Source organism: Molossus molossus, unplaced genomic scaffold, assembly GCF_014108415.1.
Source record: "Molossus molossus isolate mMolMol1 unplaced genomic scaffold, mMolMol1.p scaffold_m16_p_12, whole genome shotgun sequence".
NCBI lineage: Eukaryota > Metazoa > Chordata > Mammalia > Chiroptera > Molossidae > Molossus > Molossus molossus.
Genome location: NW_023425347.1, coordinates 98248846 through 98261674, shown reverse-complemented (window position 1 = coordinate 98261674; position 12829 = coordinate 98248846). Strand labels below are relative to the sequence as shown.

General features: G+C 44.7%; 1 protein-coding gene across 4 annotated transcripts in view; it reads left to right on the top strand.

Moving 5' to 3' along the window:
* Nucleotides 1-1307: 1307 nt before the first annotated feature.
* PEX14 (peroxisomal biogenesis factor 14) overlaps nt 1308-12829 on the top strand; it is a 142905-nt gene continuing 131383 nt past the window's right edge. For 2 of the 4 annotated variants that reach the window (XM_036256442.1, XM_036256436.1), the window contains exon 1: nt 1315-1358. In XM_036256442.1, the coding sequence (XP_036112335.1) occupies nt 1323-1358 (36 nt within the window). In that variant the 5' untranslated portion in view covers nt 1315-1322. Of the gene's footprint in view, nt 1359-1798; nt 2068-12829 lie in introns of those variants that run through there. The other 2 variants (XM_036256441.1, XM_036256438.1) reach the window with 2 other exon arrangements.

Here is a 12829-nt window from a genome sequence, read left to right as displayed (position 1 = left end):
GTCCTTTAATGTCAACAAGAAAGAATTTTCCGTCTACACTCATGCAGGGTCAGCCTCACATTTTGTTTATGAGAGGAAATGCGATTATTATTTCATAAAAAAGGGTAATTTTTTTTTTTTTTTGTATCCTCACCTGAGGACATTTTTCCATTTTTTGTTCAGATAGAGTGGGAGGGAGAGAGATGGAGAGAGAAAGGGACATCGATGTGAAAGGGACTCATCGAGTGGCTGCCACTTGCACGACCAACCAGGGCCGGGGACAAACAGCAACCGAGGTACGCGCCCTTAGCGGGAACCGAACTGAACCCGGGTCTCTCTGGACAGCAGGCCGATGCTCTAACCACTGAGCAAATTGGCCAGGCCAAAAAGGGGTAGTCATTTAAAAGTGTTTGGTGGGGCCGACAGGTGTAGCTGGGTGGTTGAGCGTCAATCCAATCGCTGGTTCCATTCTGGGTCAGGGCACATGCCCAGGTTGTGGGCCTGATCCCCAGTGGGGGGCATGCAGGAGGCGGTCAATCATGTTCTCTCTCATCCACGTTTCTTTCTCTCCCTCTCTCTTCCTCTCTCTCTAATATCAATAAAGGGAAAAAGAAAAAAAAAAAAAGACACTCAGAGTCTACTCTGTCCTCTCTCTTCTTTGACCCTTCTATCTAAAAAAATAAAATAAAATAAGTGTTTAGTGGAAGGAACTGTTAATTGAGGCAACACTCTTGGGTACTCCACAACCCATAAAACACAAGTTCCAAAGTATGCAACACTTTTGTGTAAATTCCGCATTTACACTCTCCTGTCAAGAAGCCTCCTGTTGTGTTCTAATGGATCTGAACACTTTTATCAGATTCCTATCTCCAAGATGCTGTAATTGTGTGTGTCTTTGACTTGGACTTGGGAGCAGGGGTTCAGTCTTGGATCTTTTTATTTCTAGCGCCTAAGCACGTGCCTGGCAAACAGTAGTAGGCACTCAACAAATGGTACTGCACTGACCCATCAATTTCCAAGTTTCTTCCAACATTCATTCATGCATTAAATACTTAGCGAGTCCCTACTTGTGCCCAATGCGCTGTGGGGACGGGCAGAGACTGACTTCCTTCAAAACAATACACTTATAAGAATGCAAAAAGGACAGACCTCCGATCTTCCTGGAAAGCAGAGACCGGATGAAAACTGTGCGAGGTAACTCGGACGTGGGAGTTCCCCTACCTCCGCCCTGACCCCCATCGACAGGCTCGGTTCGGCTACTTCTGTCTGGGCAGGAGAGCGAGAGCGAGGGCGCTTGGGAGAAGCCTCGCCCAGCGGCGATCGATTAATCAGGCCTTAGGAAGATGGCGTCCTCGGAGCAGGCAGAGCAGCCGAGCCAGGTGAGGGGAGTGGGACTGCCCCTTCGTGGTGGCGGGGACCCCAGCTGGAGGGGGCGCTCGGTGTGCGGCTGGGAGTCGGGTGGGGACCCTGCGCCTCTGAAACCCGAGGCCCGGACCTTTTGCCCCCTCCCGGGCCCCGCCCCTCCCCAGGTCCTCGCCACCCGGCCCCTCCCCCGGTGACCCCTCTTTGACCACATTCCCGAGCCCCGGCTCAGGGCGCCCGCAGGTCCCACGACCCGACTGCCGGCCCCTGGGGTGTCATCTGAGCTTGGCCCGGGGGGTGGCGGGGTCCTTGAGAAGCCCCCAGCCTTGAGCCGCGAGAGCTCCTGCTTGAGGAGAGGAGTGAGAGGCTCGGTGCTTCGGACTGTTCCTCCCGGGAGGGGCCCGACTCCATTAGGGTTCCCACCCCCCACCGCCTCAGCCTCGTGGGGTGGCCCCGCTGTCAGCCTCTTCGTCCTTAGTCACATTTGCGCGTCCCTAGTCCAGTTGGAGGGTCGGACCCTCTCTGCGCGTTGGTGGGAAGGGCACTCCGTGTAAACAACAGACGCCACCAGGCTTCCGGCCGAGGATCCGTCCTGGCTCTCCAGAGTTTGGCTTTCGCGGCCCCAGTCCAGCTTCTCAGCCACAGGTTCAGCCAAACCTCACTCCCGTAAGGGGCCTTTGAGGACAGCGCTCCTGCCTGTGGTCTGCTGTCCGGAAGCAGTGCACGGTGCGGCCTCTGGAGGGGTCGGTAGGCCAGGGTGGAGGGGGCTGCGATGGGCATGGGGGTACGCGGCACCTCACATTTCCTGCGTGTGTGCTGTCACGCAGAGGACAGATTACGTTTATTACCTCGTTTAACAGTCATTAGAACCTTTACAAAGTCCAGGCCGTTAACCACCATTTTGCAGAAGTGGATCCTAAGGGTGTGTAACATGCCCTTAATCGTGTGCCTGCCTGAGCCTGGATTTAAAGCCAGGTGTGTGCGACTCCACCGGTCCCCCAAACATGTTTGCATTTCGTTGGAATTCGAGGAAGAAGAACAGGGTTTCAGTCTGGACCTCATCTCTCACCTCCTTGAAACACCTGTGGACTTCTCAGCTGCTTTCTGGTATTTTGCTTCTTTCCTAGGCAGAAGAACGCCGCTCAGTGTTTCTTACTGTTTTATTCTCCATGATACATTTATTATAAGAATTGCATTTAGAGTTGTGTGTTCCCCAGACCAGGTTCTGTTAGCAGAGTGGATGATTCAGAAAGATGTCTGGATTGTAAAACATGGGAAATAATGAGGGCTGATTCTGGCCTTCTCACTGTCAGAAATTCTGGGGTGTGAAGAGTGTCCTGAGAGATGGTCCCCTCCTTTTCTTGCCTTATCCCATTTAGCTTGAGGCCCCTCAGAATCTGGGCTGCTTTGAACTGTTATATGTTAGGAATGTCCCCCAGGCTGGGATTAAAGGGTGCCTTCATGTTCTAGAACACCTTTCTGCCTTTGCAGTGAACATAAGGATTTCTTTGCTTCTGGAAATTGCCCTCTCTGTACATGTGGAAAGCATCTGAGGTCCTTTTTTTTTTATCCTCACCTGAGGACATTTTTCGGACATTTTTTGATATTTTGTTGAGATAGAGTTGGAGGGGGAGAGAGAAAGAAACATCGTTGTGAAAGGGACACATCGAGTGGTTGCCACCCACACGACCCAACCAGGGCTTGGGACAAATTGCAACCGAGGTACGTGTCCTTAGCGGGAACCGAACCTGGGTCTCTCCGGACCGCAGGCCGACGCTCCAACTGCTGAGCCGAACTGGCCAGGGCGATCTGGGGTCCTTTAAGGGAGCTTGGCCAGCACGTGTTTGGTTTTCAGCTCTGCTTCTCCTTTGCCCTCCTTTCCAAAGCTGGTAGAGATGGGATTGCATCAGAATATGCTGGCAGCCTGGACAAAAACTGGAACTCTAAATGCCAGATTCTCTCACTCTCTAACAATAAGCTGCAAAATCATATTTTTTAAGTGAACCAACTCTTTTTCCAGTTACTTGCCATTTCATTTTTTTTTTAAAAAAAGAATAGTTTATTAATTTTTAGAGAGAGGAAGGGAGAAGAGAGACACATCGATGTGAGAGCATGGCATCGATCTGCTGCCTCCTGCATGACCCTGGGGCCAAGCTGGCAACCCAGGCATGTACCCTGGTCTGGAATCAAACCAGCAACTCTTTTGTGCACAGGACGAGGCCCAGTGAAGTCACATCGGCCATGGTGCCGTTTCATTTTTTTATATTTTTTTTATCCTCACTCGACATTTTTTCATTTTTTGTTCAGATAGAGTGGGAGGGAGAGAGAGGAAGAGAGAGAGAGAAACATCGACGTGAAAGGGACACATCGAGTGGCTGCCTCCCGCACTACCCAACCAGGGCCGGGGACAAACCGCAACCGAGGTACATGCCCTTAGCGGGAACCGAACCCGGGTCTCTCCGGACCACAGGTGGACGCTCTAACCGCTGAGCCAAACCGGCCAGGGCACAACTTTGTACTTCTTAATTCCTTCATCTGCTTCACCCATCCTCCCAGCCCCCTCCCATTCGTCAAGCAACAAAAAGTTCTCTGTATCTATGAGTCTGTTTCTGTTCTGCTTGCTCATTTTGTTTGTAGATTCAATTGTTGATAGATATGTATTTATTGCCATTTTATTGTTCATATATTTTTAGCTTTATCGTCATCTTCAAGAAGACCTGTCAACATTTCATGTAATACTCTTTATATGTCCATCGATTCTAAATGACAGCTTTGTAGAATAGAGTAATCTTGGTTGCTTTTCATCACTTTGAATATCTCTTGCCACTCCTTTCTGGCCTGCAGAGTTTTTTTTGAGAAATCAGCTGACAGTCTTATGGGAGCTCCTTTGTAGATAATGAACTGCTTTCCTTTTGTTGCTTTTAAGATTCTCTATTTGTCCTTAACCTTTGGCATTTTGATGATGATGTGACTTGGTGTGGATCTCTTTGGGTTCATCTTGTTTGGGACTCTTTGTGCTTCCTGGACTTGTGTGTCTGTTTCCTTCACCAAGTTAGGGAAATTTTCTGTCATTATTGTTTCAAATAGGTTTTCATTGTCTTGCTCTCTCTCTTCTCTTTCTGGCACTTCCATGATGCAAATGTTGGCATGCTTGAAGTTGTCCCAGAGGCTCCTTACACTGTTCTCATTTTTTTGGATTGTTTTCTTCTTTTCGCTGTTCTGATTGGGTGTTTTTTGCTTCTTCTTTATATTCCAATTCGATGGTTTGCTTCTTGCCTTCACCTATTCTACTATTGATTCCCTGTAAATTATTCCTTATTTCATTGAGTGCATCCTTCATTTCTGACTGGTCCTTTTTCACATTGTTGTTGTTCTCCCTAAGTTCCTTGGAGTTCTCCTTAAGTTCCTTGAAGATCTCACTAAGTTTCTCGAGCATCCTTATAACCAGTGTTTTGAACTCTGCATCTGATTGATTGCTTATCTCCATTTTGTTTAGTTCTTTTCCTGGAATTTTGTTCTGTTCTTTCACTTGGGACATGTTTCTTTGTCTCCTCATTTTGGCTGCTGCCCTGTGTTTATTTCTATGTATTAGGTAGAGTTGCTATGTTTTCTAGGCTTTGTAGGGTGGCCTGTTGTTGTAGTTGTCCTGTAGGGTCCAGTGACACAGCCTCCCTGATCACCCCACCTGGGCCTTTGAGGTGCACCCCTAGTGTGGACTGTACACCCTTCTGTTGTAATTGAGTCTTGATTGCTGTTGGCACGTCAATGGGTGGGATTTACTCAGGCTGATCAGCTACAAGGACTGGCTGTGCCCACTGACCACTGCCCTCTGACTCCCTTGGAGGATCAGTGGTGTAGGGGCCCACCACACAGGGCAAGACTTACTTCAGCAGGGCTCTGGTACCCACTGAGTCTATTCCTTGAGTGTGTCATTTGTGGAGGTGGTTGGTGGTGCTTCGACAGGGTCTGAAGCTGTTCACTGGGTGTGCTGGCTTTGGGGCAAGGTCAGCCTCTGCCTGTGTTCTACCAGGGGCCACCAGGCATAAGCTACAAAGTGATCTGCAGATGGCTGCTTCTTGTGCTGGGCTTGGAGGTGCTCAGGAAAAGCCAAGTTGTGAACCAAGGCTGGCTGCTTCTAGTGCCAGGTCTCGGGCCACTTATCGAGAGGTATGGGGCTCACTGAGACTAGAGGCTACTTGTTTGAGAGATTTTAGGAAACTCTGAAGCAGGATCCAAGACAGGCCAATCATATGGAAAAGCCACTGGAAACAGCTTGGGTGGGCCCAAAGGTTGGGAGGGGCAGGGCCTCAGGGAATCACCAGGGCAGGGCAAACAGTGTGAGCCAGGTAGGTTCCTGGAGTTCTAGATATAGCTGCTGTCTGCTGCCCCAGGGAAGGGCTCACCCAAGGAACTACAACCTCAGCACTCAGCACGTCTATCCTGGAGAAAGCTGCCCCTCCAGCTCTCGGCCCAATGCCAAACAATTCAGTTCTTTCCGTATGTCTCTGGTGCCTTTCAAGCTGCCTCCCTAACACTGGAGCCCAGAAGGAGAGAGTCCAAGTAAGTCCATGTGCGGGCCCTTTAAGGGGAACTACCTGGGGCTTCAGCAGCCTCAGCCTCTGTTCCCGCTGGTTTTACAGCTGGGAGTTATGGGGACTTCTTTTCCTGGCACTGGAGCCCTGAGTTGGGGGGCCTTGTGTGGGAGGGGGACCCCTCACTCTTCAGGGAGGACCTTCACAGCTGAGGTGTCCTGATTTTTATTTGCCACAGGTGGGTGTGGGATCAGCCAGTCTGCGCCTCCGCTCCTCCTGCCAGTCTCGATGTGACCTCTTCTTTAATTTTGTAATTGTAGTACTTCATTCAGCTCAGTGTCAGGCAGTTCTGAATGATGGTTGTTCTGTAGTTTAGTTGTAATTTTGATGTGGTTGTGGGAGGAGGTGATACCATGTTTACCTATGCTGCTATCCTGACCGGACTGCCATTTCATTTTTAAGTCCTGATGTCCTTTTTCTCTAGTCAATGCAGAGTGGACTTGAAAAAACTATTTGGAGAATCCCCCAAACTTGGTTTGTATGTGGGAAGAGCTGCATTTACATCTGTGGGGCTGAGCCAGTATTCTGTCTCATAGAAAGTTTGTTAGTTGGCTTTGTGGCATCAATAGCTCATTTTGAAAGATTAAAGGTGGCCCTGGCCGATTTGGCTCAGCGGTTAAAATGTCAGCCTGTGGTCCAGAGAGACCCTGGTTCGGTTCCTGCTAAGGGCACGTATCTCGGTTGCAGTTTGTTCTGGCCCTGGTTGGGTCGTGCGGGTGGCAGCCACTCGATGTGTACCTTTCTTGTCAATGTTTCTCTCTCTCTCTTCCTCTCCCTCCCACTCTATCTGAACCAAAAATGAAAAAATGTCCTCGAGTGAGGATAAAAAAAAAAGAAAGATCAAAGGTGAATAACCAATCCTTTTTCCCTTTAACAGGCAGTGTGGAGCAATGGTAAAAGTATTAGCTCTGAAGCCATTCCCATTCGTTTAGAGTCCTAGCTCCACTATTACCAGCTGAGGGGTCTTGGATAAATTACTTAACTTCTCTGGCCTTAGGTCTTCCATCTGTAAGATACTAATGAAACTAGTGCCTATCTCATTGGGTTGCTCTATTGAGGATTGAGTTAACTAATTTTAGTATAGTGCCTGACATAATGTCTTATATATTATTATTCCATCCAATAAACTCTGTCTTTATTCACAAGTGATCTGAACCTTTCCTCAAGCCTCATTATAATATCTTTTGGGATATGATTGTTCATGTTGTCTACTTAAGTTCTTTTATTGGTTCTAAAGTAATTTACTTGAAATTTAAAGGAACACCCCAAGTGCTGGTGTTTATCTTAGCTGCTCTTTGTGACTTTCAGATTTCAGTGACATACTTGCTTTTTTCATAATGGCATAGTTGTTTAGTCTGTCTTCAAGACAAGCTGTTGAAATTGCATTTATTGCTTCATTTCCTTGTTCTGTTTTCCCCATGTTACTGTCTAATCTCTGATCAGAGTCCCATCTAGTCTGTACATGCTATGGCCCATAGGAAGAGGAAATATTATCCCTATTTCCATACTTTCCCACCAGCTTTTCTGTCTTCAGTGGAGAGCAGAGGCATGGTTCAATTTGACTGTCTAATGGTTATTGAATATTGACTATTATTACAGAACATAGACTTCAAATCTGTTGAGGCTCACTGGACATAGTAAATTTTGCATTGAACAGAAGCAGGGAAAGGAGAAGAGCCCAAGGAAGATGTTATGGAGTGGAATAGCAGGGCCTGTGTCTGACACACTTCGGTTTGAACCCCAGCACTCTCTAAATACTGGACTTGTCCCTCCACCTCTCTGAGCATCAGTTTTCTCATCTGTAAACTGGGAGTAATAACACTTACTGTGGAGGGTTGTTGCTCTGAGGGTTGACTGAAATCACATACGTAAAGAGCATGCTGTGCCCTGGCTTGGTAGCTCAGTTGGTTAGAATACATATTGTCAGGTTGCGGCTTCCATCTCTGATCAGGGCACATACAGGAATCAGTGAATGAAGGCATCTGTAAATGGAGCAACAGATGGATGTTTCTCTCTCTCCCTCTCTCGTCAATAAATTTTTAAAAATGTGCATACTAAGAGCTCAGTGAGAGTTAGTTTTCTTCTCCAAGTCTCTACACGCAGCTATGGAAGGCTAAGAACTCTTGAAAGATAGCAGTGCAAACAAGAGCTTTTTCTCCTCAACTTTTTATTTTGAAAAATTTCCAACCTATAGAAAAGTGAAAGAATAATACAGAGAACTGTAAAACTCCCATAAGAGCTTCACAAAGATACACTGTTTTCATTTTTCTGAATTTGTTTTATCTCAAGTCTCCTTATGTATCTTAAAAAAATTTTTAGAGAGAGAAGGAGGGAGGGAGAGGGGGAGAGAGAGAAACATCAATGATAAAGCAGAACATCAGTGGGCTGCCTCCTGTATGTTCCCTACCAGGGATCAAGTCCACAACCCAGGCATGTGCCCTGACCAGGAATTGAACTGATGACCTTTCGGTGCACAGGATAATGGCTAGCCAACTGAGCCACACTGGCCAGGGCTTCTTATATATCTTTTTTAAAGGATTTGATAGTAAGTTACAGACATCACAATATTTTATCCTGTAGTACTTCACCTTGTCTTTCATAAGATTAAGGATATTCTCTTACATAACTATAATATCATCACATAAGAAATTTAGTATTGATAAAATATTACTTAATACAGTCCACATTCAGATTGTCCCAGTTAAAAATATCAGAATCCAATCAAGAAACAGAGATTGTATTGATTTATCTCTTTTTTTCTTTTTTGATTTTTAGAGAGGAAGGGAGAGGGAGAGAGAGAGAGGGAATATTGATTGGCTGCCTCCTGCAGGCCCCCACTGGGGATCAGGCCCACAACCTGGGCATGTGCCCTGACTGGGAATCAAACTGGCAACCTCCTGGTACATGGGTCAGTGCTTAACCACTGACCCACACTGGCCGGGCAATTTATCTTTTTAGTTTGCTTTAATATAGAATGATTCCCTAGCCTTTAACATTAAAAAAAAAAAACTTTTACTAAAGTTTAACATACATCACAAAAACACACACACAAAAAACTTGGTGAATTTTATGTAAACAGTGCCCAGATCAATAAATCAGACATTACTGGGACCTCAGAAGTCCCCCTTAGCATCCCTCCCATCACTATCCAACCCCCAAAGGTTTCTCCTATTCTGACTTAAAATCCGTAGGTTAATACGTATTGCCTTTTTTTTTTTTTTTTTTTTATCCTCACCCGAGGACATTTTTCCCATTTTTTTTTTTTGTTCAGGTAGAGTGGGAGGGAGAGAGAGGAACAGAGAGAGAGAGAGAAACATCAATGTGAAAGGAACACATCGAGTGGCTGCCACCCGCACAACCGACCAGGGCCGGGGACAAACTGCAACCGAGGTACGCGCCCTTAGCGGGAACCGAACCCGGGTCTCTCAGGACCGCAGGCCGACGCTCTAACCGCTGAACCAAACTGGCCAGGGCTGTTTTTGAGCTTTATATAAATAGAATCATAAAGTGTTTCTAGCTTCTTTCACTCATCATTACGTTTACGAGATGATCCATATTGTGAACAGTGACAGTTCATTATCACTGCTATATATAGTTTTTACATTGTGTAAATGGTCAACATACTTGACCATTCATTTATTAGCCATTCTGCTCTTAATGGACATGTAGGTTGTTTCACCTTTTGGATTATTACAGTTAGTGCTGCTGTGAAAATACTTAACATGTCTTTTTGTGAACATATGTATGCATTTCTGATGAGTTCATCTGCCTTTTTGTTTCTCATGGTATTGACATGTAGGAGAGTTCAGACTATTTGTTCTGTAGTGTCTGATGTCTGGATTTGTCTGATTTGTTTCCTTACATTTAGATCCAGGTTAAACATTTTTATTTTTATTTATTTTATTTTTTTAAATCTTCACCCGAGGATATTTTTACATTTATCTTCGGACAGAGTGGGAGGGGGGAGGGAAGAAGGGAGGGAAAGAGAGAGAGAGAGAGAGAGAGAGAGAGAGAGAAAGAGAGAAACATTGATTAGCAGTGGTTCTCAACCTTCCTAATGCCGCGACACTTTAATATAGTTCCTTATGTTGTGGTGACCCCCAACCATAAAATTATTTTCGTAGCCACTTCATATCTGTAATTTTGCTACTGTTATGTCTTAAGTGACCCCTGTGAAAGGGTGGTTCAACCCCCAAAGGGATCACGACCCACAGGTTGAGGACTGCTGGATTAGAGAGACACATCAATTGGTTGCCACCCGCACGACCCCAACTGGGGCCGGGGATGAACCTCAACTGTGGAATTGAACCTGGGACTCTCTGGTCTGCGGGCTGACGCTCTAACCACTGAGCAAAACTGGCCAGGGCCAGGTTAAACATTTTTTTGTGAGAATACTGTATAGCTGTTTTAGTGTCCTTCTCAGTGAGTCACATCAGGAGGTGTGTGATACCATTTTGCCCCATTATTGAGGGAAAGTTTGATGTCTTGGTTAAGGGAAAGGTGGTGTCTATCAGATATCTCTATTGTGAGGATAACTTTTTCTAAACTAGTCACTTTTTTTGCAACTCTTGTAATATTAGTAACACCTAAGATTTAGCATCTTATTGAGTCACAAAGTTCTTGTGGCCAAAAAATTTACTGTGGAATTCAGTAGATGTGTTATGGTCAGTTTAATGAGTGTTAACAGACATATATACCTGTGTAACCACCACCGCAATTAAATTGAAATGATTCCAGTATTTCTAAATGCTCCCTCATTCTGCTTCCCAGAAATTCCTGATCTTTGGTCTCAGGAAATCTGAACTGCTTTCTTTACTTTTTTTTTTTTAGTAGAGAAGAAGGGAGAGAGATAGAAACATCAATTGGCTGCCTCCTGCACACCCCCTACTGGGGATCAAAGCTGGCATCCTGAAACTTGGGCATGTGCCCTGACCTGGAATTGAACTGGGACCTCTCTCAGTCCATGGGACAAAGCTCAGTCCACTGAGCCACACTGGCCGGGCTGAACTGCTTTCTATCACTATAGATTATAATGTCTTTCATAGAATTTCATATGAGTGAATTCATAATGTAAGTATTCTTTGGTGTCTCACTTCTTTTGCTCAGAGTAATGTTTGTGAAATTTATATTTAGTGTGTCAGCAATTCATTACTTTTAATTAGCGAGTTGTATTCCATTGTATTGTTATACCAACATTTGTTGATCTATTCATCAGTTGATGGGCATTTGGATTATATTAATTATCTATTGCTGCATAACAATATCACCACACACTTAGCTGTTCAAAACCTACATTTATTGTCTCAGTTTCTGTGGCTCAGGATCAGGACACAAATTAGCCAAGTCTCACAGGCAGCCATCAAGGTGTCTGCTGGGCTGTAATCCGAGTCTGGACAGGGGAAGGATCTGATTCTAGCTCGTGGTTTTTCATGGCATTCAGTTCCTTATGGACTGCAGACTGAGGGGCTCAGTTTGTTGCCACGTGTGTCTTCTCAATGTGGCCACTTACTTCCTCACAACCAGCAAGGGAAAGAATCTGTTAGCAGGTTGGACATTACATTCTTATATATTGTAACCATGTACATGTAATTACAAGCATCCTATCTCCTTTGCCAGAAGCAGGTCACAGGTACCACCTACACTCAAGGGGACAAAACCGGCACATGAATGCCAGGAGGTGGGGATCATCAGAGTCACCTTAGAGACTGTTCCCACATGATTGCTTCTTGTTTGGGGCTACTATAAATATTCATGTATAAGTGTTTGTGAGGATATATGTTTTAATTTTTCTTGATAAATATCTATGAGTGCAGTTGCTGGGTCATGTAGTTGCATGTTTAGCTTTATAATAAATTGCCTAAGAGTTTGCAAAGTTGTGCTAGTTTTCATTCCCACCAGCAGTGTATGAGAGTTCCAGTTGCCCCATACTCACAATTCTTGGTGTTGTCCATCTTTTGAATTTTAGCAGTTCTAGTGAGTGTGTAGTGGTATTGTGGTTTGAGTTTACATTTCTGTGATGACTAATAATGTTGAGCATCTTTTCCTGTGCTTATTGGTAAAGGCTGAGGTCTGTTTTGTTTTCTTCCATATGGATATCAGTTCCATCATCATTTGTTGAACAGATTACCCTTTCTGCATTGAATTATCTTGCCACCTTTGTCAAATACTTAAAAACGTTGTATATACATAGATCAATTTCTGGACTCTATTTTGTTCCACTTTACTATACACATGTCTAACCTAATGCAAATTAAATAATCTTGACATCAGGTAAAGTGTTCTGATTGTATTCATTTTCTGAATTGTTTTTATCTGTATATACATCTTAGAATCAGTTTATCAGTTCCTATGTAAAAGGTTCATGGAATTAAAAAAAATTTTTTTTTCTTTATTGATGATAGAGGGAGAGGAACAGAGAGGGAGAGAGAGAGAAACATCAATGAGAGAGAACATCGATTGGCTGCCTCCTCCACACCCACACTGGGGATCGGGCCCACAATCTGGGCATGTGCCCTGACTGGGAATAGAATTGGCAACCTCTTGGTGCATGGGTTGATGCTTAACCACTGAGCGACACCACCCTGGTGCATGGTGGAATTTTTATTGGGCTTATGTGGAATCTATAGATCAATTTGCGCGAGAATTGACATCTTAACAATATTGATCTTCTGATTCATTAACATGGTATATGTTTTCATTTGGGCCTTCTTTGATTTTTTTCCAAGTGTTTTTTAGTTTTAAGTGTGTAGGTCATATACACATTCTATTAAATTTTTCTATAAATATTTTATATTTTTTCAAGTTATTGTATTCATGGATTTTACTTTTTTTGTTATCCTCACCCGAGGACTTTTTTCCTTTTTTTGTTTAGATAGAGTAGGAGGGAGAGAGAGGAA